At 40.8% G+C, this 24,680-nt stretch overlaps 1 protein-coding gene across 3 annotated transcripts in view; it reads right to left on the minus strand.

The window, feature by feature from the left end:
* Window positions 1-24,680, minus strand: part of prkcz (protein kinase C, zeta) — a 413,579-nt gene that overhangs the window by 242,141 nt on the left and 146,758 nt on the right. For all 3 annotated transcript variants that reach the window (XM_043676028.1, XM_043676026.1, XM_043676025.1), the window contains exon 5: window positions 2,227-2,312. In XM_043676028.1, the coding sequence (XP_043531963.1) occupies window positions 2,227-2,312 (86 nt within the window). The remainder of the gene's footprint in view (window positions 1-2,226; window positions 2,313-24,680) is intronic.

The following is a 24,680-nucleotide window of genomic DNA, read 5'->3' on the forward strand; positions in this document are numbered from 1 at the left end:
CGTCCCTCCCCCAAGTCCCTCCTCCCTACCTTTTATCTTAGCCTGCTTGGCACACTCTCCTCATTCCTGAAGAAGGGCTCATGCCCGAAACGTCGATTCTCCTGCTCCTTGGATGCTGCCTGACCTGCTGCGCTTTTCCAGCAACACATTTTCAGCTCTAAAAACAGGAATGTCAGACATCCTGTTCATTCTGACAGCTGGCTCTGAGGGAGCTGGATCAGTGTCAAGGACTTTCCACACAAATAAAGGGTGACTTGTTGACAGGATACCGGCCACCTTGGAGCTGTCACTTTCGAGTAGGCATTATGCATGCAATAATCAGAGCTATGGCCCATGAGCCTTCATGAGAAATGTGTGCAGTGACATGAGAGTGGTGGACTGGAGTATGAAGTAGCAGAGAGAGAGGATGTCAAAAATTACCATTTCAGATTATCAAGATTACAGATATTTTTCTTGCACTACTGTGCATTCCATTTAACCTAGGTCACAGAAAGGTCTCCGGGGTAATTATCTGTGTACAGGTTGGCTGTTCCTGGTTGGCCTCCTTTGCTGGTCTGCAGGAAAAAGGACAGCTCTCCTCCCTATCTCATCCACCAGAAACTCCAAGGTCCTTTCCACAAAACTGGGAGCTAACTTGCCTCTTTGGGCTACTTCCTCAGTGTCAAACGACATGTGTCAGAGCAAGATCCTGGTGCAATTTCACAAGAATGTGAAGAACCGGTTGCATGATGAGATAACGAGCAGAAGATTGTACAAGAAAAGTTATTCCAAGCCATAGCTTACTGAGCATCATGAATTTTATTTGAGAAAGCACCAACTGCAAATGGGAAACTCTGCCCTAAGTTTGCCCACTTTGTTCGTATTGTTTTTTTGTCATGTACTCCTGTACGTCCAAACCTCAGTGACATAATTACCAAAATTTAAATGTATTACTTGAAAACTAAATTAAAATGTAAGTATTCTATTCTCACCAGTCTGTCCTGAGTTTAGTAGTTTCAAATTGTATGGAATAGAAAGCCAAGGTACGGGTATATCACATGCACACACATTACTTCTCTTCTCCTTCACATCCATTTCTAAGACTTTTCGACTTCACATGTTCAGCATAATTTGTGACTCCTCATATAAAGTCCATATCCAAATGCAGCAAGACCTGGACAATATCCAGGTTTGGGCTGAAAAGTGGCAAATAACATTCATGCAACACAAATGCCACGCAATAATCGACACTCAAACTGCCACCCCTGGACATTCAATGGCAGTACCATCACTGAATCTGCCACTATCAATATTCGTTGGCTATTATGACTAGAAACAGAATTGGACTAGCCATATAAAGACAGTGGCTGCAAGAGCAAGTCAGACTTCAGAAATACTGTGACAAGTAACTCACCTCCTGACTCCCCAAAGACTTTCACCATCTGCAAGGAACAAGTCAGGAGTATGATGGAATGCTCTTCACTTGCCTGGATCAACAATCAAATGTATGACACTATCATGGACAAAGCAGCTCACTTGATTGGCACCACATCCACAAGCAGCCACACCCTCTACCACTGACACTCAGTAGCAGCAGTGTACATTCTACAAAATGCAGTGCAGAAATTCACTATGAATCCTTATACAAAACCTTTGAAACCCATGACCACCACTATCAACAAGACAAGGGCAGCAGATATACAGGAATAGCAGCAAGTTTCTTTTTCAAGCCACTCACTATCAATATTCCTTGGTTATTATGACCAGTTGTCATTGAGTCAAAATCCTGGAAATACCTCCTGAATGGCATTGTGGATCTACCTACAGTAGATGGACTGCAGCAATTCAAGCAAACTACTCACCACCATCTTCTCAAAGGCAACTAGAGATGGGCAATAAATGCTGGCCCAGTCACTGACGCCCATGTTCCATGAATGATAAGAAATCAGCAATACATCGCTCTGATTTTAATGAAATAGGGAAAAAAAACCCACTGTAAATTAGGGATACCCATAGTCAATGTTGCTTGTGCTTGATGTGAAGTCAATCAACATGTGTTAGCATGCTGGAATCTTAAATGAAATCCAAAGTCCACTACTATTTCATCTTGGTCTCCTGCTCTTGCTCCAAAATCAAATATGTTGTGAATATTTTTTACATACATTAAGCCAATAGAAGACTAATTAGCAATGATGCACGTAATGTATCAAAACAGCAACATTAACACACAGATACTAGGTTACTCACCCTGTTAAAACGTTTGGCCTGAAAGAGATGTCCATTCACACGGTAAAGCTTCCGCCATCTTCTAGCGCCACGTCTATAAATTGATTCTAAACAGAGAAAAAAGGTGTAAAAATAATACTAGTACCCCTTCTGGCAACAGCTAATTAAGCAAGATAGGATCTAAGTGGTACGATCATCTCTCTGTCACAGCACGCTGTATATTGTAGTTGCTGCTCAGACTGAGTGATGGAAATCGCACGCTAAGATCCTGCCAGGTTTCTGTGGGACAAAGAGCAAAAGGGGGGAAAAAATCACCCCATTATTGCCTGCTCTTATGCTTCACTTATGTTCTTACTTATAGTGGGGTGCCTTTTTCTGGGAAAAAAAATCAGGTGAAATAGACAACATATGATGTGCATTTGGAGGCATCCTTGGCTACTGCTGTTAGTGTTGTCATATAATCTGCTGGGTGTAACATAAGAGAAACAGCAATCCAAGTCACAGTGGTTGACCACTCCTCTTAACCACCAAAGGATACTTGATACAAATTTAAAAATATGGATGTAAAATGTTACTTGCTCTGCTGTGAAATTTCATCATTGAGCCATTATATCAGCAAGCTATTTACCACATTTTCATAGATAACAAGCTGATTAAGGTAGAAAAATGAAACTAACTTCCACAATCTGACTCATACAATGACAATGTGTCACTTCTACTTTATAAATAAAAACCTAAGCAAACACAAGGCAATTAAATAAAAGACCTGAATTTCTGAAGCACCTTTCAGTCCCATAACCGAGGAAATTGCTCAAACCCTAATGATGAATTAATCTTTGAAGTACAACATCTTTGTAGAAAAATGGAAGGTATCAGAAGGAAGAGCAATTCAACTGGCAATGGCAACCGATTTTAGTGTATTAGTTTCATAAAACTATTATCTACCAAAGAATATTTAATTGTAACTCTGCATTCAGTCCCTAACTTAAGACAAAATTTTGAGGAGGTTGTAACATGAAAACAAGTCTTGTGGCATAGTGGATGGTAGCATTCTTGCTTATGCAGCAAAAGCTCTGTTCCAGTCTATCCAAGCACTTAATGGTCAAGGAAGTTGTGTTCTTATCAACCTGCAAATCCTTCCGAAATAACTCCACAGAGGTCAGTATCCCATCACCAAGTCTCCCTTTATTTACTCATAGAAAGTCCTTGACACTAATGTAGCTTCCTCAGAGCTGGCTCTCAGATTGAGCAGAATCTCTGACACTCCTGTTCATATTTCTTTTACCCTGACATTCCTGTTTGTCAGCCAGGGCTCTGACTGGATAAATTAACAGCCCCAATCAGGGAAATCATTCCATGAGGTCCATCTGGTTGACCTCATTACAATTATTACACCTTCTGATACATGTTTATGGCAGAAAGTTAAAAGCAAGAGAAATTCCTAGTCAGCCATGTGATGCAAATAAAATTAGTCCCTCTACTATCACAACTCATGGCTCCAAACTACAACAGGCATGTTAAAATGAAGCATAGTTATCACAGCAACTTGGACTCCCAGGTCAACTGTAATATAATACACTACAGAGGAACCTGAATTTTGGATTATCCAGCAAGATTGCAAAATCCCGATGTTTGGTTAAATGATGTGATCTGACATTCGATTATCCGGCATTCAATTGACCAAACAAAACACACCCTGCCAGTGTCCTTCGGATGATTGAGGTTCCTGTGCGTAGAGCTTGGTATTTGATCCTTTGGTTGTATGTTCTCTAGTGGCAAGATTGGAAGCATGGGTCCAGAAAATATGAGGGAGACATGTTGGGATCACACACCATACATTCTTGCCATTGAGTAATTTTTCCAGAGTTGGGAGGGGAGCAAAACAGCTGTCCTCTCCTCTCACAGGTAGCCGATTATAATAACAAGTTTTAAAGTTTCAATTAAGGACAACTACAAACTAGCAATTCATCAAAATTGAAGCTGCCTCCACCATGTAGAGGCCACCTTTGCAAGTTAGATGCCCTCCCAGTGGCAGGTCGGTGTGGTCATCAGACTCTGGGACTCAATACCCAAATCACAGGGCTTTAAGCAAGATAAATCACAACTTACAACATCAACAATTCTTAATCAGGTTTTCCCTCCACTCATAGGGGCCCTATTTGCATTAGCCTTCACTGCCACTGAATTTCATAAATGCTATCAAGCATGTCTCTATGTCGAGGCTCCTTCACAGTTCTTAACCTGCCATAGCAGTTCCTACCTCTGCTCAGGCTCCAGCCTAAAGGAGTCTACCAATTGGGCCTGAAGGATCTGGACCTCAACTGCTGTCCCTAACAGGAGGCAAACAACTGGAAGGCTGTTCTGGGAAGACTGCCAGACAGACACATTGCCAACAAATGCAGACTATGAATTCAGTTTCAGTCTTGACGTCAGGATCCTGAAGCATAGAACAATCCAGCTTTATACGTCAGTAAAATGACTTTCTCTACCGCGTCAAATCCTGTGCTCCCGTTTCCACTTTGTACATTCGGACACTGTTCTTTTTGAACCGTATATCCAATTCCCTTTCATAAAAGGGTCATAACAACCTAACTTGGCAACTACCCAATCTGTCCAGGATTCCAACCAAAAGTGTCTGTCTCTGTACAAGGATTGAACTCTGGACAGTTCCAATGTCATTCTGCTAAGGTCGAGTTCTAGTGCTTGATTCTGACGGATTTTCGTCCTTTGGTCGATGATTTTTTTATTTTAAAAAGTACTTTCATCCAAATTGCTACAAGTCTGCACCTTGAATCATCAGCTTATTTGATCCTGGTTACATTTGATGAACTGTGTGTGTTTTGTTTTCCTGTAGTTAATTCCTTAAATTCTTTTGTAGGGCAATTAGTTGTTCTTGTGACAATAAAGCATCCAGTTTACAAAGCAGTTTTGTCTGTGTTATCTTGAATTTCTCCTTTCCAAGCCATGGATAAACTGCTTTCAATTCCTGTTTAAATTTCTTATCTTTAATAGTTTATTCCAGACAGTTATTGCTGTTCCTTTTGAGTATAACACTTTATATCTTGTTAATTCTTTCAATCCATGAACAACTATTGAAGTTCTGAAATCTATAATGCCACATTATTTAGGACTGACATGAGGAAGCATCTCTCACAGGAAGAGTGGTCAACCTATGGAATTCACTGTCACAGAATGTATTTGAGGTTGGGTCACTAAGTATAATCAAAAAAGAGATCAACGTGTTTTTTGATATGAAGACATCAAGGGGTGTGAAGAGGAAGTGGAAAGATGGCATTGAGTTTGAGGATCAGCTACGATCATGAACGCTATAAATGTCATAGCAGGCTCAGGGGGGCTGAACGCAGTTTGCACCCTCATTTTTACCCCTTTATCTCCTGAAGGCAGTGCGGAGTGCAGATGTTGTTCCACAGGCTTTGTTAGTTTGGCAGTATGGTCATCATTCTTGATATTGGACCAGAGATAAATTCAACCATTGGAAGTAGTAGAGGCTGTCCCAGTTCTATCAAACTGACTTCTTAGCAGGATTTACTGTATAGAAAATATAAAAAATAACTCTTCGATTTTTCTTCTTACACTTGGCACATTGAAGTGAATCACTGCTTTTTGATGACGAGCCTAGTCGAAATCAAATACAAAATGAATGAAAGCTGCCAGTTTTCATAGTCACAGTGAATTCATGGTCATCATTAGATTCTTAATTTCAGATTTTTATTGAAGTCAAATTCCAGCATCTGCTATGGCAGGATTTGAAGATTTCAAGTCCCTGGAATATGACCTGGGTCTCTGGATTAGCAGTCCAGTGATAATACCCACTAGGCCATTGTCTCTGCTTAAATTTCATTCACAAAATCAGGCATGCCTTGTAGAAGACCAGATTTTGCAAATCAAAGATTAAAGTTAATCATAACTTCTAAGTGTACTGCCTACTACCTTTCACTAATCTGTATGCGGACCTGCACGTGCAAATTCAATTCGATAATGTTGTGTTTAGTTTCAGGTATGTAGGAGAGAACCAATAATAATCATTTTAAACTCAAAATCTTGCTGCTGCAATTTTTTAAATTGAGATACATACTGTGGGTAAGTAAACCCACATCAAGTATAAAATATACTGACCCATGGGATGGAAAAGGAATAGATTCTGTTCAAAAAGTAGAAAACTGCAGCTTTAAATACGTAATTACTGTACCTATAGGTTAGTTAACCCATTATCAGCAAGAAACTGTTTAAATCTTCCAGAAAAATACCCCTGTTATCACAATGAACATTTTTTGCAGATGTTAAAAGCATGCTAACAGTATTAGCTTACATTTATATAGCACCTTTAAATATCAAAAAATGAAAACATACCTATAATTTTAAGCCTAATGTCCTGATATTACCTGCAGGTATAGTATACAGTTTAGAATCAATAATTCAACTGATTCTATAAGGAAGTGCATACTGCACTTCACAAATAACGAAAAGGACAAAAGCATACTATTCAGTCTAATTGATCTTCGCATCACAGTAGCCTCCACCAAATCTTATTATCTCATTCTTGTCCCTTCTTTTCTCCAATCTATGAAAACTACTCTTGAACTATTCCAATTATTTGCTAGTTGCACATTCTCACCATTTGAAGAAGTGATCATCTTACCTTCTATGCCCTTTTTTCCCAGATTCACCAAGTCGAAACAGTTTCTTCACATCCACCCTATGAAACACATTGATCATCTTAAGGACCAATGTTCTTCCGACTCTCATCCAGAGAAAACAACCCAGGCTATTTTTTTTTTTACTGACAGTCCTCTTTTAATTCTGGTAGCGTCCTTGTAAATCTTTTCTGCACTTCCTCGAAATTAGAGCTCTAGGTCTGGTCAAACCAAAATTAGTAATAACTTTAAGTACCTCCTTTGCTATTCTATTTATCCTGAAAAAAAATTCCACTGTGCTGCTTTCAGTCTTCATGCATTTCTACGTTTCGTCATTTAATCCCAAATCTCTTTGTTATTCTACATGGTTTAATTTCTCACCATCTGAGGAAACAGTGGCCTCTTCATTCCTCCTACCAAAATGAATCACCCTCTAATTCTTGATACTGACTTTAATTTGCCACATCCGCCTACTCTAAGTCAATTAAGTTTTGGTGTACTGTATACTGGTACAAACAACATTATTAGTGAACCCATCTATTCCACAGTTTCTTGAAATTTTGTCATAGGAGTTAATTGTGAAAAAAAATTTGCTCAATATATTTTATTTACACTGACATCAATCTTTAAAAGGAGGCAGTAGTGAATCAATTTAATATGAGATCAAAAATATTATTCCAGTTCCTGATAATGCAATTTTCAGCATTCCAGATGTTTAATACTCAAAGAATTTAAATGACAACCTCTTGATAATACACATATATTGATGGATTTCTGTCTGAAATTTTAAATGGTATCATACTGATGAAAAAGAGTACTAAGTATAGGATGCACAAAATTTGAGTGACTGATGTGAACAAAACCATTATGAATTTGTATATGCCAACTGCGCCAACACCTAAATGCATGCAAAATTTTGAGTTATCTGGAACAGGAAGCAAGTTGTCTGGCTGATGAATCCAACAACTATTTTAAACATCAGACATAAAAAGAAAGTTGCTCAAGGACATGACTTGTGTAATCATGACTGGTTCTAATAAGACCATAAGACACAAGCAAGGCCATTCGGCCCACTGAGTCCACTCTATCATGCAATCATGGCTGATGGGCATTTCAACGCCACTTACCCGCACTCTGTGTCCCTTAATTCCTTGTGAGATTAAGAATTTATCAAACTCTGCTATGAAGACATTTAACATCCTGGCCTCCAACTGCGCTCCGTGGCAGTGAATTCCACAGGTCTACCACTCTCTGGCTGAAGAAATTTCTCCTCATTTCCGTCTTAAATTGAGCCCCTCTAATTTTAAGGTTGCGCCCACGGGTCCGAGTAACCCCGCCTGACGGAAACATGTTCATCCAATGGTTTCTGTAGCTGATAGTTTGACAAAGCGAGCATTTAATGAAATTTTCAAGAAACTGGACAGCTACATTTGAATATTGCTTTTGGTATTTATCTTGAGATGAGAAATTCAAATTATCTTTATATCACCATTTGTTAGACATTGTTTAATCAACTGTTCTTTGGCATCACACTTGCAGAGAATTTTCAGTGCATAATCACAAGCAATGTTGGGTGGCTCTTGTGGTGAGCCATACCTCTGAGCCAGAGATGCCTGGCTTCAAGTCACACTTGCTCTTCCAAATAAACCTGTTGGACTCTCACCTGGTGTTGAGAGAGTCTTAAACCTGCTCCAGAGGGTGTGTAATAATATCTCGGAATAGGTTTTTATCTAAATATCAACAAGCAATCTAGAAAGACTGGAGGGACCTGTTGCATGGATGTCATCCTAAATCATAGCTCCATGACAACGTGATACTTAATGTGAGGTAAATAATTGGTCAAAACACAAGAATTAACTAACTCACTGGAAATCTTCAAATTAGTGGCAGGGAATCTTTATTCTCACCTGAGGACAGATCAATCTCAGTTTTGTACGTTATTTAAAAGACAATGCATAAGATCACGACTAACAGAAATTTTTAGCTGTGGGACCTGAGCTTGCAACTTTCTAAATGTGACCCAAGACTGCTACCAAATGAAACACAGGTGACATAATCATGAATAAGTTGTCACAAAGGTTTTCAATGATGCATCTTGTAAAATCAAGCAAAACCACAGAATGAGGGAAAAAAAAGCACAGATTATAGAAAAAGTTTAAATTCTGAGGATCCGGTTACATTAACAGAATACTGGACTTCAAAGATGAAAAGCTTATGCAGCAGTCTGTGAAAACTGGTTATCAATACTTAACAGCTCATGCTGAAGGAAATTAACCAAAGACAAATTCCTTTCTCCACTGAAAAACACAACTGCAACAGTTGGCAGTGCAAAAGTAAGTAAAAAACTATAATAAATGAATAGCAATCAGGTCATCCCCAGGAACTGTTTCAGTTATAAGCAAGCTCAGTGAATCACTGCTGTCCAGCAATCTATTGACACTAAATTAACTGTGTGCCCTAACTGTTGCCACACAGATTTTTGATATTAGAATTAAAGACAACATTCAATATTAAACACCGGCAACCCAAGTACAAACATAAAGCAAAGTTAAAACCATTTTGTTACTTTTTAAACAGCACAGGCTACAGTTTATTCAAGTTCTGCAAATACTTTAACTGCAAGTTGTGTGCTTTCATGAAAAAAAGATACAGCAGATCCTCAAATTATGAGCATCCAATTGATGTGAAACCATACAGGAGTAAAATTTTAAATATTTGACTTACATCCCATCGGAACAGGTCCCCAGTACTGGTGCCAATGTTTCATGAATTCAAACCTATTTCTCCCATACCAATCGTAAAGCCACGCATTTATCTTCTTAATCTTATTGACCCCTGCCAATTAGTTCAAAGGCTCAGGTGGTAATCCAGAGATTAACACCTTTCTGGTTCTGCTTTCTAATTTAGCACCTAGCTGTTCACACTCCCTTGGGAGACCCTCTGCTTAGTTTTATCTATGTCTTTGAAATCTACGTGGACCACAACCACTGGATCTTTACCCTCCCACTCCCAAGTTCGTCTGCAACCCAGATGAGATATCCCGAATCCAAGCGCCAGCTCAGCAACACAACCCTTGGGACTTTTGATCCTGGGCACAGAGAAGTGCCTACGCCCCTAACTATACTATTCCTAATTACAATCGTATAGCTCCTTGCATGACAGTGCTGCAGTCAGTCGGCTTATCCTCCCTGCAGTCCCAATTCCCAAGCACACAGGGTGCAAAACTCTTGAACCTGTCAGACAAGAACAGGGCCTGAGGCTCCTGCAATTTCACCTTCTGGATCCCTTAACCTGCCTTACTCTCAGCGACACCCTCCTGTCCCTGACCACTGGCTGAATTCAAGTTAGTCAATCTAAGGAGTGTGATTGTCTCCTGAAACACAGCGCCAAGTAACTCTCCCCTCGTTGATGTGTCTCAATGTTTGAAGGTCAGACTCCAGCTCATCGACTCTGAGCCAGAGTTTCTTGAGCAACCAACATTTACTATAGATGTGGTCACTGGGAACCACAATGGGTCCGCCAGCTCCCATATCATGCAGGATCAGTACATCACCTAACCCTCTATCCTTATTTAATTTAATTAGTTTTGAATTTAATTTTTAAACTTTTTTTTATCTCAGCGTATTATCTCTAACTGAATGCAAGCTGTCACCAATAATTCAACAGATTGACAATAGTAGACCCCTTATTAGCCAATCAAATCACAGCCCTCCTCTGATGTCACTTATCAGATTCCCCCCAGTCGAAATCAGAAATTCTTACTTTCCCAGGCTGCTTTCTGCTTTCGCCTGCTCAGCTCCACTCCTGAAGTGAAGGCCGCAAATCCCCGAAGAAAGCTTTTAGATCACTTACCTTGCCAGGCTGCTCTCCAGTAGTGGGGAAAATTCTTGAGTCCATTATCAAGAACTTTGCAAAGAGCATTTAGAAAGCAGTGGCAGAATCAGACAGACAGTCAGCATGGATTTATGAAAGGGAAATCATGCTTGACAAATCTTTCAGAATTCTAAGAAAATGTAACTAGCAGAGTTAAGAAGGTGGAGCCAGTCAATGTGGTATATTTGGACTTTCAGAAAGCATTTGACAAAATCCTGCAGAAGAAATTATTGTGGAAGATTAAATCACATGAGATTGGGACACGTATTGAGATGGACTGAAAACTAATTCGCAGAGAGGAAACAAAGAGTAGGAATGAATGGGTGCTTTACAAATTGGCAGGTAATAACTCGTGGGATGCCACTGGGATCAGTGCTAGGACCGTATTATTCATAATAGAGAGGAACCTCAATTATCGAACGAGATGGGCGGGCACTATTTCATTCAGGTAATTGATTATTCTGATAATCGATTTGATGGTAAACAAGGAAAACCATACTGATTTGATGCTGTGCTCTACTGGAGAGTTTGTTTAAAACTATAATTTTGATGAGTATGCTATTTAAACAAACTAATCTTTGCATTCTGCAAATTAAAGGTTAAACTGAGAAGAACTAAACCTTTACCATCACAAAAATATGTGAAATCCCAGCATTAAACAAGGTCCCGATCAGTTTCTACCATCACAAGAGCATTTGTCAGTTTCCATGAACTCAGTGTCGCGATAGAAAGACAGAAGCACTGCCTCGCGCATGCGTTCACTTCTTTTGCCTTTTCATGTTTTTTTTAAAAAGGTGTGAAACGTCCACAGGCTGACGTTCACACAGAACTTATGAAAGAACAGAGAAAGTTGACACGCAACTCACTTGTGCTCCCTTATCTCAGAAAGACAGAAGCACTGCCTCATGCATGTGTTTACTTTCTTGGCCATTATTTTCATGAATGGCCCAGTAAAGTGACGGGAATACCTGTAAACCTCGCACTTTTCCAGAGGTCTGTGTAACTAACCCTTACCTTAAAAAAAAATCCAGTCACTGTTGCTCGAGGTGTTTGGGTTTCTTTGTTTTTCCCAGCGTTTTCACATGTTCTTCAGTCCAGGTAATCTGAATACACTTACCTCTTTGATGAGAAAGTGAGGTCTGCAGATGCTGGAGATCAGAGCTGAAAATGTGTTGCTGGAAAAGCGCAGATCAGGCAGCATCCAGGGAACAGAAGAATCGACGTTTCGGGCATAAGCCCTGAAGAAGGGCTGCTGCGCTTTTCCAGCAACACATTTTCAGCTCTTATCTCTTTGATGCCATGTTTTTGCAGGACCTTGAAATCTTCTTCAGATAATTGATATTCAGTTAATAGAGGTTCCTCTGCATATATTAATTATTTGGATGAGGGATCAAAATGTAACATCTCAAAATTTGCAGATGATACCAAGTGGAGTGGGAGGGTGAACTGCGACGAGGATGCAGATGAGCTGGACAGATTGGGCAAGTAGGCAAATCAATGGCAGATGCAGCAATAATTTGGATGTGAGATTATTCACTTTGGAATAAATAACAAGATGACAGATTACTACCTGGTTGGCTGTATAATGGGAGAGGGGAGTGTGCAGTCGGGCCTGGATGTGCTTGTGCACCAGGCACTGAAGACAGGCAGGTGCAGCAGGCGGTAAAGAAGGCAAATGGTATGGTGGCCTTTGTTGCAAGAGGTTTTGAGTACAGGAGCAGGGATGTGTTGTTGCAGTTATACAGGGCCTTGGCGAAGCATTGTCTAGAATGGTGTGTGCAGTTTTGGTCTCGTTTTCTGAGTAAGATTCTCTTGCTCTAGAGGGAGTGCGGCAAAGGTTTACCAGGCTGATTCTGGGGATGGTGGGATTGACGTACAAAGAGAGGTTGACTAGGTTAGGATAGTTTTCGCTGGAGTTCAGAATGTAGATTAGAGTGGTGCTGGAAAAGCACAGCAGGTCAGGCAGCATCCAAGAAGCAGGAAAATCAACGTTTCGGGCAAAAGCCCTTCATCAGGAGTAACTGATCTCCAGTATCTGCAGTCCTCACTTTTGCCTTTGCTGGAGTTCAGACAAGTGAGGAGGCGATCTCAGAGACTTATAAAATTCTAACAGGATTTGACGGCATAAATGCAGGGAGGACTTCCTGATGGGGGGTCACTCCCAGAATATAGGTCACAGTCTGAGGATTGGAATGGATCATTTAGGTCAGAGATGAGGAGACATTTCTTCACCCAAAGAATGGTGAGCCTGTGCAATTCATCGCCACATGAAGTAGTTGGTGACAAAACACAATGTATTCAAGGGGCAGCTACATATAGCACTTGGGCAGAATGGGACCAAAGGTTATGGAGAGAAAGTAGGATTAGGCTATTGCTGAATTTTAAGATCAGTCGTGGTAGTGATGAATGGCATAGCAGGCTCAAAGGGCTGAATGGCCTCCTCCTGCACTTATGTTTTCTATGAACATTTCCTGGACTTAAACAGCTGCTTTATATTGTTCTGCATTGTTTTGACCTGCAGACAAATCAACTTGCGATTCGACTCATGAACGGAACAAGTTTGCAATGCGGAGATGGCCTGCATCTTTAAATGGCATCTCATCACATCTTTAGGATGACTAAAGCATTTAATCACACTTGTTGTTAACGTATGCAGCATTCTGTTTACGTTGACACAAGTCTGATAAATATCAAATGACTGAATAATTGGCCATTTGATGGGATTACTCTTTTTGAATAGTGCTTTGAAAACGGGACTTGACATTCAACCGGGAAACCTATGCCTATCTCAGTTTAACATTTTAACTAAATCAAAAGTGTGGCACAGTGACTCAGTGATTAGCACTGCTGCCTCACAGCGCTAGGGACCAGGGTTCGATTCCAACCTTGGTTGACTGTCTGTGTGGAATTTGCACATTTGCCATGTCTGCTTGGGTTTCCGCCGGGTGCCCCGGTTGCCTTCCACAGTCCAAAGATGTGCACATTGGGTGGACTGGCCATGCTAAATTGCTCAGTGTTCAGGGATGTGTGGGTTACACGCATTTAGGGGAAATGCAGGGTTACAGATATAGGGTAGGGGGATGGATCTGGATGCTTTTCGGAGGCTTTGAGAGGTCCTGTTGGGCTAAATGGCCTGTTTTCACACTGTGGAGATTCTATGATTCACTTTTCAGCAGTAAAAATAGAAATGCTGGAGACACTTAGTAACTCACACAGAATCTACTTTGGTCATCGGCCCCAATACCTTACGTGCCTCAGTTTCAAAGTTTGCTTTATCATACTTCCCTGAAACACCAAAGGATGTTTCATATCAGTAAAGATGCTTATGTTTCGCATTTCATGCATTGCAGTTTTTTTACAAAATGATTAATGCTCATCAATGACTGCCTAAACAAGACACCTTTACATATATATGGTGCCCAAATTAATTCAGAAGCATTTGATAGGGTGCCCCAACTTCAAAGTTAAAAGATTAAGTTTTTCAATTTACATAAATAACTCAGATTCTGAAACTCAATGGAAGCTAGAAGCAGCAATTAAGTGAAGGAAACAGCTCAGAATGATCTAAACAGAACATTTAAGCAGTCGCAGGGCAACTTTTTCACAGAGGGTGGTACAGGTATGGAATGAGCTGTCAGAGGAACTGGAGGAGGCTGGTACAATTGCAACATTTAAAAGGCATCTGGATCGGTATATGAATAGGAAGGGTTTGGAGGGATATGGGCCGGGTGCTGGCAGGTGGGACTAGATTGGGTTGGGATATCTGGTTGGCATGGACAGGTTGGACCAAAGGGTCTGTTTCCATGCTGTACATCTCTATGACTATGATTCTATGTGATAGATGAATTTAAAGCTGACATGTAAAGTAATGATTTTGATACTGGTGATTAGTCTTGGCAAAACTGAGCGTTTGAGCAAGTTATTGGTATCTTCCACTTGGGTATTGCTATGACAGGAGAAAGTGAGGTCTGCAGATGCTGGACATCAGAGATGGAAATGTGTTGCTGGAAAAACGCAGCAGGTCAGGCAGCATCTAGGGAACAGGAGAATCGACGTTTCGGGCATTAGCCCTTCTTCAGGAATGAGGAAAGTTGGTCCAGCAGGCTAAGATAAAAGATAGGGAGGAGGGACTTGGGGGAGGGGCGTCGGAAATGTTGATAGGTGGAAAGAGGACAAGGTGAGGGTGATAGGTCAGACTGGGGTGGGGGCGGAGAGGTCGGGAAGAAGATTGCAGGTTAGGAAGGCGGTGCTGAATTCGATGGATTTGCTCTCTGAATCGCTCCGCAAGTAGGCGGCCTGTCTCCCCAATATAGAGGAGGCCACACCGGCTGCAGCGGATGCAGTAGATGATGTGGGTGGAGGTGCAGGTGAATCTGTGGCGGATATGGAAGTTTCCTTTGGGGCCTTGGAGAGGAGTGAGGGGGGAGGTGTGGGCGCAAGTGTTGCACCTCCTGCGGTTGCAGGGGAGGGTGCCGGGAGTGGAGGTTGGGTTGGTGGGGGGTGTGGATCTGTCGAGGGAGTCACGGTGGGAGTGGTCTTTACGGAATGCTGTTAGGGGAGGGGAGGGAAATATATCCTTGGTGCTGGGGTCTGTTTGGAGGTGGCGGAAGTGACGGCGGATGATGGGCTGTACATGGAGATTGGTGGGGTGGTAGGTGAGGACCAGTGGGGTTCTGTCCTGGTGGCGGTTGGAGGGGCGGGGTTCAAGGGCGGAGGAGCGGGAAGTGGAAGAGATGCGGTGGGGGGCATCGTCGACCACGTCGGGGGGGACATTGCGGTCCTTGAAGAAGGAGGCCATCTGGGATGTGCGTTTTTGGAACTGGTCCTCCTGGGAGCAGATGCGGCGGAGTCGAAGGAATTGGGAGAATGGGATGGCGTTTTTACAGGGGGCAGGATGGGAGGAGGTGTAGTCCAGGTAGCTGTGGGAGTCGGTCGGTTTGTAGTAGATGTCAGTGTTGATTCGGTCGCCTGAGATAGAATTGGAAAGGTCGAGGAAGGGGAGGGAGGAATCTGAGACTGTCCAGGTGAATTTGAGGTCGGGGTGGAAGGTGTTGGTGAAGTGGATGAACTGTTCAACCTCCTCGTGGGAGCAGGAGGAGCCGATACAGTCATGACAGTACAAGATAGGTCCAGACTGTTTAAAAAAAAACTTTGGGTTGATGTCAAGGTCTTTTTCCTTCACATAAAAAGTTTGAAATAGACTTTCAGGCAAAGTGTTGGCCATATAAACCCAGAGTAATTTCATAAATATAAGCTGCTGTGAAGTTTACAGTTGTTCTGATTTGAAAAATTAAGTTAAGCCAAATAGCCTCTCTCATCTTTAAGTATCTTGTAATCAATCATGGAATCCCTCCCCTCCTTATCCCACTACTGCAGATTCCAAACCCAGCAGTTTGCTCTTATCACTCCACCTGCCTTCAACCCTTGTAAATAAAACACCGACAAGAAAGGAGACAATATTCAACAATGATTCATTTGCTAATCCTGATGTGGCTGTGAATGAAAATATCTCACCTGAAAATAAGTCAACATATTAAGTTAATTAAAAACAGAAATTGTGCTGATTACTGAAGAAATGGTATCAATAATATTGACAAATATATCCACTGACTCAACAATTCTACCTTCCTGGACCATTGAGTCGGGTTGAAAAACAAACATTTTAAAATATGACAAGTTAAACTTTAGATCTTATTTATTAACACATGTACCCAAGTACAAGACGACAGGAGTACAGTGAAAAGTGTACGAAGTCGCCACTCTGCAGCATCATTTTAGAATACAATAATTGGAATTAAAAACAAGAGCAGAAATTGAAGAAATGGAAACAAACAAAAAAAAATGGACAGCTCACTCTCGCTGCTGCCATGAATCGAGTCAAGCTTTTGAAGAACTGAGTGGCATTCTATTCAATAACTGGTCATCAATTCTGAATTGACGACTGCTTATTTCAATTAAAAAGGAAGGTTAGGTCCATTATTTTCAGCCTCTGTACAAACTTTGCAGCTTTACTTCAGAGTCTCTCTGCCAAACCAGTATTCACAAACTCCACATCTTATTTAACCCAGAGAAGAGGTAGAGGCCCATATCTTATCCATTTTGAAGATAGTCTCCTTCAAATGCCACATTATTCTCTTCAGCCTGTGCATGAGCTAGTCTGCTGTTAATATTCTCATTCTGGTCTGTTACCTCAGATGTACGACTGGCTACCTGACCTGCATCATTTTGGTTATGCTTCCTGTAAATTTCAGCTCAACCAGAACTCCATTATTTGCATCCCACACTAAACCATATTCACTCACCGAGACTTTATATCAATCATGAAAGACAGCACAGATTAGGCTTCTTTTACTCTAGAATTAGAAATTTGAGGGATGATCTGGCTGATGATTTTCAGAATAAGAAAAGCTTTTAAGGGGTCAATGTAAAAGAGACATTTTTACTAGTGGAAAATTCAGAAATGGCGGAGTATGATTAAAAGCAATCACCAATAAATTTTAGGAAAATTCAAGACTGAAATTGTGAAACCATATATATGGACTCCTGCCTTTTTTGAAAGCAAAAATATGGACTCAGAGTCAAAAGTCAGATTCATTCTAATTACTTTTAAATAGGTAATTTCAAAATATTGGTTCTTTGAAAATTACTCTATTTCTGATGAAGGGCATTTCCTCACTTTCTCCTTTGAAAATTATTACCTTATAAAAATTCCTGACATTACAAATAGGAAACTCATTTCTTTAAGTATTTTGGATATTTAGGAGAAATTATAAAACTCAATCTGGTCAGGATGATTCAAGAAGAACATAATTAGGATATATTGATACATTGATGGGAGTGCGATGGAAACCCTTTTGGCATAATTGGTAAATCCAATAGCACTGAAGTTTACACATATTTAAATGTGGCATTTGGAGTAGCCGACAACAGATCGTTCCCATTTACCACAATGTCAACACTTTATAGAAGGTTAATTGTAAGAAAAATATTCAGCAGTTTTTTCTTCTACATAAAATTCAACAAATGCAAATTACCCCAAATTGAACGACTGGATTCCTAATATCCTGATTACATCCATGACAGGACATACTGGGGGACAAAAATCAGAGCCAGTAAACAGACCAGTTTTGTTTCCTGAACTAATATTCTGGATATAACACATTTATTTCTCTTTCTGTCCCTCCAGCTAAAATTAAACATCTGCCATCACAACAGTGTTTCAAAAGTTGTTGTTCTCTTTCCACCTTCTTAAGTTCAACTCTCACATCCATAGAATCCAACACTTCATGTTCGTCATTACACTATAAGGTTTTTCAGTTTCATGCTGATGCTTTTGGCATTCCAGACTTTACTGAAATTACTGGTCACTCCTCTTTCCACAACCAACCTAAACTGGATCTCATTCTTGGATGCAACTTTGTTTGTTTATCATTGAGCCAAAGTATGAGAATTTGTTGATTACCTTTACCTTCCTTGGTACTTTCAATCCTAGTTTGCCATTAGCATTTCGAGCCATAACATTGTCTTTGCCTCTTTTGCATTCAGTCCAAAAGTCTTTGGACTAGATCTGCCATAGTCTCTACCTTTTCCTTTGCCATGTTCATACAGGAGACTTCATATGCCAGTCCTCTTATGATGCAGTCATAGGTTTGTGGTAGCTTTTATTTCGCAAATCATCCAACCAGCATAGACCATTCTAAATCCAAAACACTACCATGGTTCAACTCAAAATGGGTCTCCTCCCAATATATCCATTTATTCTTACATTGCTGCTTTTTCTTTTCCTTTGTATTTAATTTCCTGGAAAAGCATCATTGCAGAGTGGTCAAAGTGATGGCATTGCACAGCAATTTCTTCCAAGACTTGTAGCGTGTGGGTTTTTAGTGGAAACCAGGTATTCTCAAGACAAACTATAGAACTGCAGATGATGAAAATCTAGAAATAAAATCAGAAATTGTGGGAAAAACTCAAGCCTGGCAGAATTTGTGAAGAGAAAGCGGAGTTAATGTTTTGGGGTCCAGTGACCCTTTGTCAGAAGAGATAAAGTATTTTAAGTGGGTTTCAGTAGAAGAACAAAAAATGCTGGACATCACAGCAAGTCAGGCAGCATCCATCGAGAGAAAGCAAGCTAATGGTTTGAGTTTAGGTGACTCTTCAGAGCTCTCTCCCTGTAGAGAAAGTACAGATTTTTATTTTCAGTACAGATTCCAGCATCTGCTGTACTTTGTTCCCACACTGGGTTTCAGTAGATACTTGTCATAAGGAAAGTTTAAAATTTTTTAAAAAGAATGATTTACAAGGGTGGCTACATAATTTCACAGCAAGAAATTAGATTCTTATAATGAATTGAAATCTGTGGCGAAGGGATCCTGCAAATGATCAGGAGCTGAAGAGTTGTTTAGAAGTGAAGCTGATTGGTTCTCAACTAGTTGATTCAATTGGAACCGGAAACAAAGTTACAGAGAAAGACACACTGAGGAAGAAAAGCAAGTGCGTGCAATTGCTGTCTTCATCAGCAGCTGTCTATTCTTTGCACTAAATTACTCAGTAAAATGTGACAAAAGCAGTTACATCTTCTGCAGCAGTTGCTGTGAGCTATGGCTATTGGATTAATAAATCAGACCAAGTCAATCACTCCGCATTTCTTATAAAATAATGGAAGCTGTGCAATTTTTAAAAGGGAACTTCATAATGGACACTGGTCATTCTGTTCAAATAAGCATTTCATTAACGTGACTGATGAATTGGGATGCTATTTCTACAGCACAAACTTTTAAAAGTTGGTTGTAATGCGATTACAGTGCCAATACTTTAAGTGCTATTACGCAAGGCTGCACAAGGCAACCATCCCGTTACAGAAGAACTGACTATTTTAGAGTTTTAGTTGTGTTATATGAAATGGTTTCTATCTGTTCACGTATAGCCATTGTTTAATTACAAATAATAATTCCATAGTACAGAAACCTGTCCATGCTTTCTATAAACCTTTAATCTGAAAGTCACGTGAACTGGGGTACTGTGCATAATTTTAAAAAAACTTTAACATTTGGTACAACTCGAAGAATAGCAAGGATTGATTTATGGTGTGGATCATAATGAATACTGCTGCAGCACTCCTGTCTCAATAGGTCACGTCACTGAGCTCCCATCTCAGTTGTACTGTTGGCCTGGGTCACAGAAACACATGATGTTAAGCACATTACCTTCAAAAGGGTGGGTTACTACCAAGAATCACAGTGCCAAAGCTATAAATACGGGAGAAAACTTAAACATTGAGGTATTTTCAGCCATGAGCAACTCCCCGCTTCATGAATTGAATAGAATTTATTGTCACGTGTACAGAGGCTCAGTGAAAAGCTTTGTCTTGCAAGCAAAACAGGCAGATCACAGTTAAATAGCATAGATAGTTAATAATAGGTAAACAGCGGCGAAAACAAAACACAAGTACAAGCAAATGTTAAGAGTTTGAGTCCGTTCAGTAATCTAACAACAGTAGGGTAGAAACTGTTGCGAAACTGGCTGGTGCATGTGATCAGGTTCTGTACCTTCTCCCTGATGGTAGAGGTTGTATAAAAACATTGCCAGAGTGGAATGGATCTTTAAGAATGCTGGCAGCCTTTCCTCGACAGTGGGCCTGGTAGATGGATTCTATAGATGGGGGGTTAGCCTTTGTGATTGCCCAGGACAAGTTCACCACTCTGTTACTGCCTCCGATAATGAATGGTACAGTTGCCATACCAGGTAGTGATACAGCCAGACGGAATGCTCTTGATGGCGCACCTATAAAGGTTGGCAAGGGTAAATTTGCTGTCATGCCAAATTTCCTCAGCTGCCCGAGGAAGAGGAGATGTTGTAAGGCCTTTGTAACCAGTGCATCCACATGAAGAATCCAAGAAAGCTGGTTGTGGATGACCATTCCCAGGAGCTTGACACTCTGCACTCGTTCCACTGCTGTGTTGTTAACGTGTAAGGGGGCATGAGTAACATCCCGTCGAAAGTCAATACTGAGTTCCTTGGTTTTACCGGCATTGAGAGCTAGGTTGTTCTCAGTGCACCATTTTTCAGATCTTCCACCTCCCGTCTGTCGTCTGTTTCGTCGTCATCTGAGATCGACTATGGTGGTGTCATCAGCGAATTTGTAAATGGCATTAGTCTGGCATTTGGCGACGCAGTCATGGGTATACACTAAATGCAGTAGGGGGCTGAGTACACACCCCTGCGGTACTCCAGTGTTGAGTGCTAGTGAGGATGAAATATTGTCTATAACCTTCACTGATTGTGGCCTGTGGGTCAGGAAACCGAGGATCTAGTTGCAGAGAGTGGGGCTTAGTCAGAGATCACGAAGTTTAGCAATCAGTTTCGGGGGGATAATAATGTTGAAGGTTGAATTTTCCCAACCCGTTCAATGTGATTGATGGATGAATCACAGCAACATCAGGGTAGCTGCTCAGAGGAATTATTGAATTAAGTTAATGATGTATCTGTTAACTTAGCTCTCTCACGTTTGAAATCAAACATTTGCAGTACCGAAAGTAAAAATTACTTAATTATTTGATGGCTATGCTCCTTACACAAGTGACTTTCCAAATAAAAAAAAATGAACATCTCCAACAAGAAGTGAGCATGCTGAATTTGCAAAGCTTGCAAGTTTTTCTGGTCCAATGTAATAAGCACTACTGAAATAATCTTGTAGGCAGAAATTGGTTGTCAAAAATCTATTCTTAAAAATGTAATTGCTTTCAAATGCACTAGTTGCAATCTATAAGAAAAACTGCAGAAGCATTTATTTTGTTCTTCCTCCCTTGCTTAGCACAAGTGCAATTATACTATAATTCAAATTCGCATTATTCCATTACTGTGGAAATAGAGTTAAGCTGATCTGGGTTCCAAAAAAAAGTAATGCGAAACTTTAGTTTTCACTATAAGGTATTTATTATTTCTTAATGCTGTTCCTATGTTCAAGAAGGGAGATAGGGATAATCCAGGAAACCACAGACCAGTGAGTCTCACATTGGTGGTTGGGAAGCTTTTGGAGAGAACTCTTAGGGATAAGATTTATGCACATTTGGAAAAGCATGGCCTAATTAGGGACAGTCAACATTGCTTTGTGCAGAAAAATTGAGGTTTTGGGCAAAAGCCCTTCATCAGGTACTAATGGAAGGGGGTTTTTCAGGCTGGGAGTCTGTGACTAATGGTGTTCCACAGGGAACCATTCTGGGACCTCTGCTGTTTGCGATATGTATAAATAACTTGGATGCAAATGAAGATGGGTGGGTTGGTAGACTTTGCAGACAATACAAAAATTGGTGGAGTTGTGGATAGTGTAGATGGTTGTCAAAGGATACAATGGGATATAAATCAGTTGCGTATATAGGCAGAGAAATGGCAGATGGAGTATAATCCTGGTAAGTGAGAGGTGCTGCCCTTTGGGAAATCAACGTTAAGGATAAGTATACAGTTAATGGCAGGACCCTGAACAGCACTGAAAAACAGAGGAATCTTGGGGTTCAAGTCTATAGCTCCCTGAAAGTGACCACACAAGTAGATAAGGTGATAAAGGCAGCATACAGCATGCTTGCCTTTATTGGTCAGGGAACTGAGTACAAGAGTCAGAATGACATGTTGCAGCTTTATAAGCCTTTGGTTAGGCCACACAGAGTATTGCATTCACCTCTGGTCTCCACATTACAGGATGGATGTGGAGGCTTTGGAGAGGGTACAGAAGAAGTTTGCCAGGTGATGCCTGGATTAGAGAGTTTGAGCTATAAAGAGAGGCTAGAAAAGCTCAGGTTGTTTTCTCTGGAGTGGCAAAGACTGAGTGGAGACATGATGGAAGTCTACAATATTGTGAGATGCATAGATAGCTCTGACAGTCAGAATCTTTATCCCCAGAGTTAAAATGTCTAAAATTAGGAGATACGCATTTAAGGTGAGAGAGGGAAAGTTCAAAGGAGATGTGAGGGGCAAGTTTTTTTTTTAAAAACATAGAGATGTTTGAAGTCTGGAACAAACTGCCAGGGGTGATGGTGAAGGCAGATATGACAGGAGTGTTGAAGATTTAGAGAAGCACATGAATATGCTAGGAATATGGGGTGGGGTGGATATTGACCAAGGGCAGGCAGGAGGGTTTAGTTTACTTCGGTGTTACGTTTGGCATGACATCATGGGCCAAAGGGCCTGTTTCTTTGCTGTACAATTCTATGCTTTATGTTCAATTTCTACTTTGTAATTAAGTTTCAAAAAGCTTTTCCAGAGTGCAGTATTTGCTACAGAGGTAAACTAAAGGTTGCTACATATTTGCTGGGCTGAGAAGACAATGTACCAACAATTATACATTCTATTTTAGTATGTACTTATTTTAATCTTTGATGTACAAGAACAGTAATTTTTGCTTAAATGAACAAAATCAGGACCAAGTATGTTGCAGTTAAATTTTACTCTGTTCACTTCATAATGACCACAATTGCACTGACTAATGCTTGCAATACTGGAATTGCAAGTCTCGCAATGCTGAAATAACTGAAGCATATGTTGCAAAAAATGATTTTTTTTTAAGGATGTCTTTACTTTTTTTAAAAAAGTAAACTTCTAATATTACTAATAAAGTTTATCAGTACATAAAGGGCAAGAGTGTAACCAGGGAGAGAATACCGCCCCTTAAAAATCAACATGGCTGTTCTATACGTGGAACCACAGGAGATAGGCGAGACACTAAGTGAATATTTTGTGTTAGTAATTACTGTGAAGGAGAACATGGAAGCTACGGAACTTGATGAAGTATATAGCCACACTTTGACACATGTTCATATGACGAAGAGGTGGTGCTGGAGGTAGTAAAGCACATAAAAGGTGGTTAATACCGGATCAGATGTTTTCCAGAACTTTGTGGGAAGGAAGGGCAATGGCAAGATTCCATACGGTAGACTGGTTAGTGGGTTAGATGAAGTGGAATCCAGGGGAGCTAACCAACAGGATACAAGATTAGCTTGAAAATATGTGATGGTGGAAAGTTTTTTTTTGGCCTGGAGACCTGTGACCAGTGGTATGCCACAAGGAGTGCTGGGTCCACTGTTGCATCACTTAGTATATTCATGTCCAAATCATTTTTATGCAAGTCTAATTAGTAAATTTGCAGATGACACCAAAGTAGGTGGTGTAGTGGATAGTAAAGGTTCTCTCTTAGTACAAGTGTACCTTGATCAGATGGACCAATGGGTCGAGGTTGGCACATGAAGTTTAGATTTTTTTTAGATTACTTAGAGTGTGGAATTAGGCACTTCGGCCCAACAAGTCCACACTGACCCGCTGAAGCGCCACCCACCCAGACCCATTCCCCTACATTTACCCCTTCACCTAACATTACGGGCAATTTAGCATGGCCAATTCACCTAACCTGCACATCTTTGGACTATGGGAGGAAACCGGAGCACCCGGAGGAAACCCACACAGACACTGGGAGAATGTGCAAACTCCACACAGTCAGTCAGTCACCTGAGTCGGGAATTGAAACGTGTCTCTGGCGCTGTGAGGCAGCAGTGCTAACCACTGTACCACCGTGCCACCCACTTTTTTTTTTAAAAAAAGTGGTGGTACCCTTTCTTATATCTGCCATCACGATTAGATTAGATTACTTAGTGTGGAAACAGGCTTTTCAGCCCAACAAGTCCACACCGACCCGCCGAAGCGCAACCCACCCATACATTTACCCCTACACCTAACACTACGAGCAATTTAGCATGGCCAATTCACCTGACCTGCACATCTTTGTGACTGTGGGAGGAAACCAGAGCAGCCGGAGGAAACCCACGCCGACACGGGGAGAATGTGCAAACTTCACACAGTCAGTCGCCTGAGGCGGGAATTGAACCCAGTCTCTGGCGCTATGAGGCAGCAGTGCTAACCACCGTGCCACACATATTTTAATTTAGATAAATGCGATGTGTTGCA

Source organism: Chiloscyllium plagiosum, chromosome 34, assembly GCF_004010195.1.
Source record: "Chiloscyllium plagiosum isolate BGI_BamShark_2017 chromosome 34, ASM401019v2, whole genome shotgun sequence".
Taxonomy (NCBI): domain Eukaryota; kingdom Metazoa; phylum Chordata; class Chondrichthyes; order Orectolobiformes; family Hemiscylliidae; genus Chiloscyllium; species Chiloscyllium plagiosum.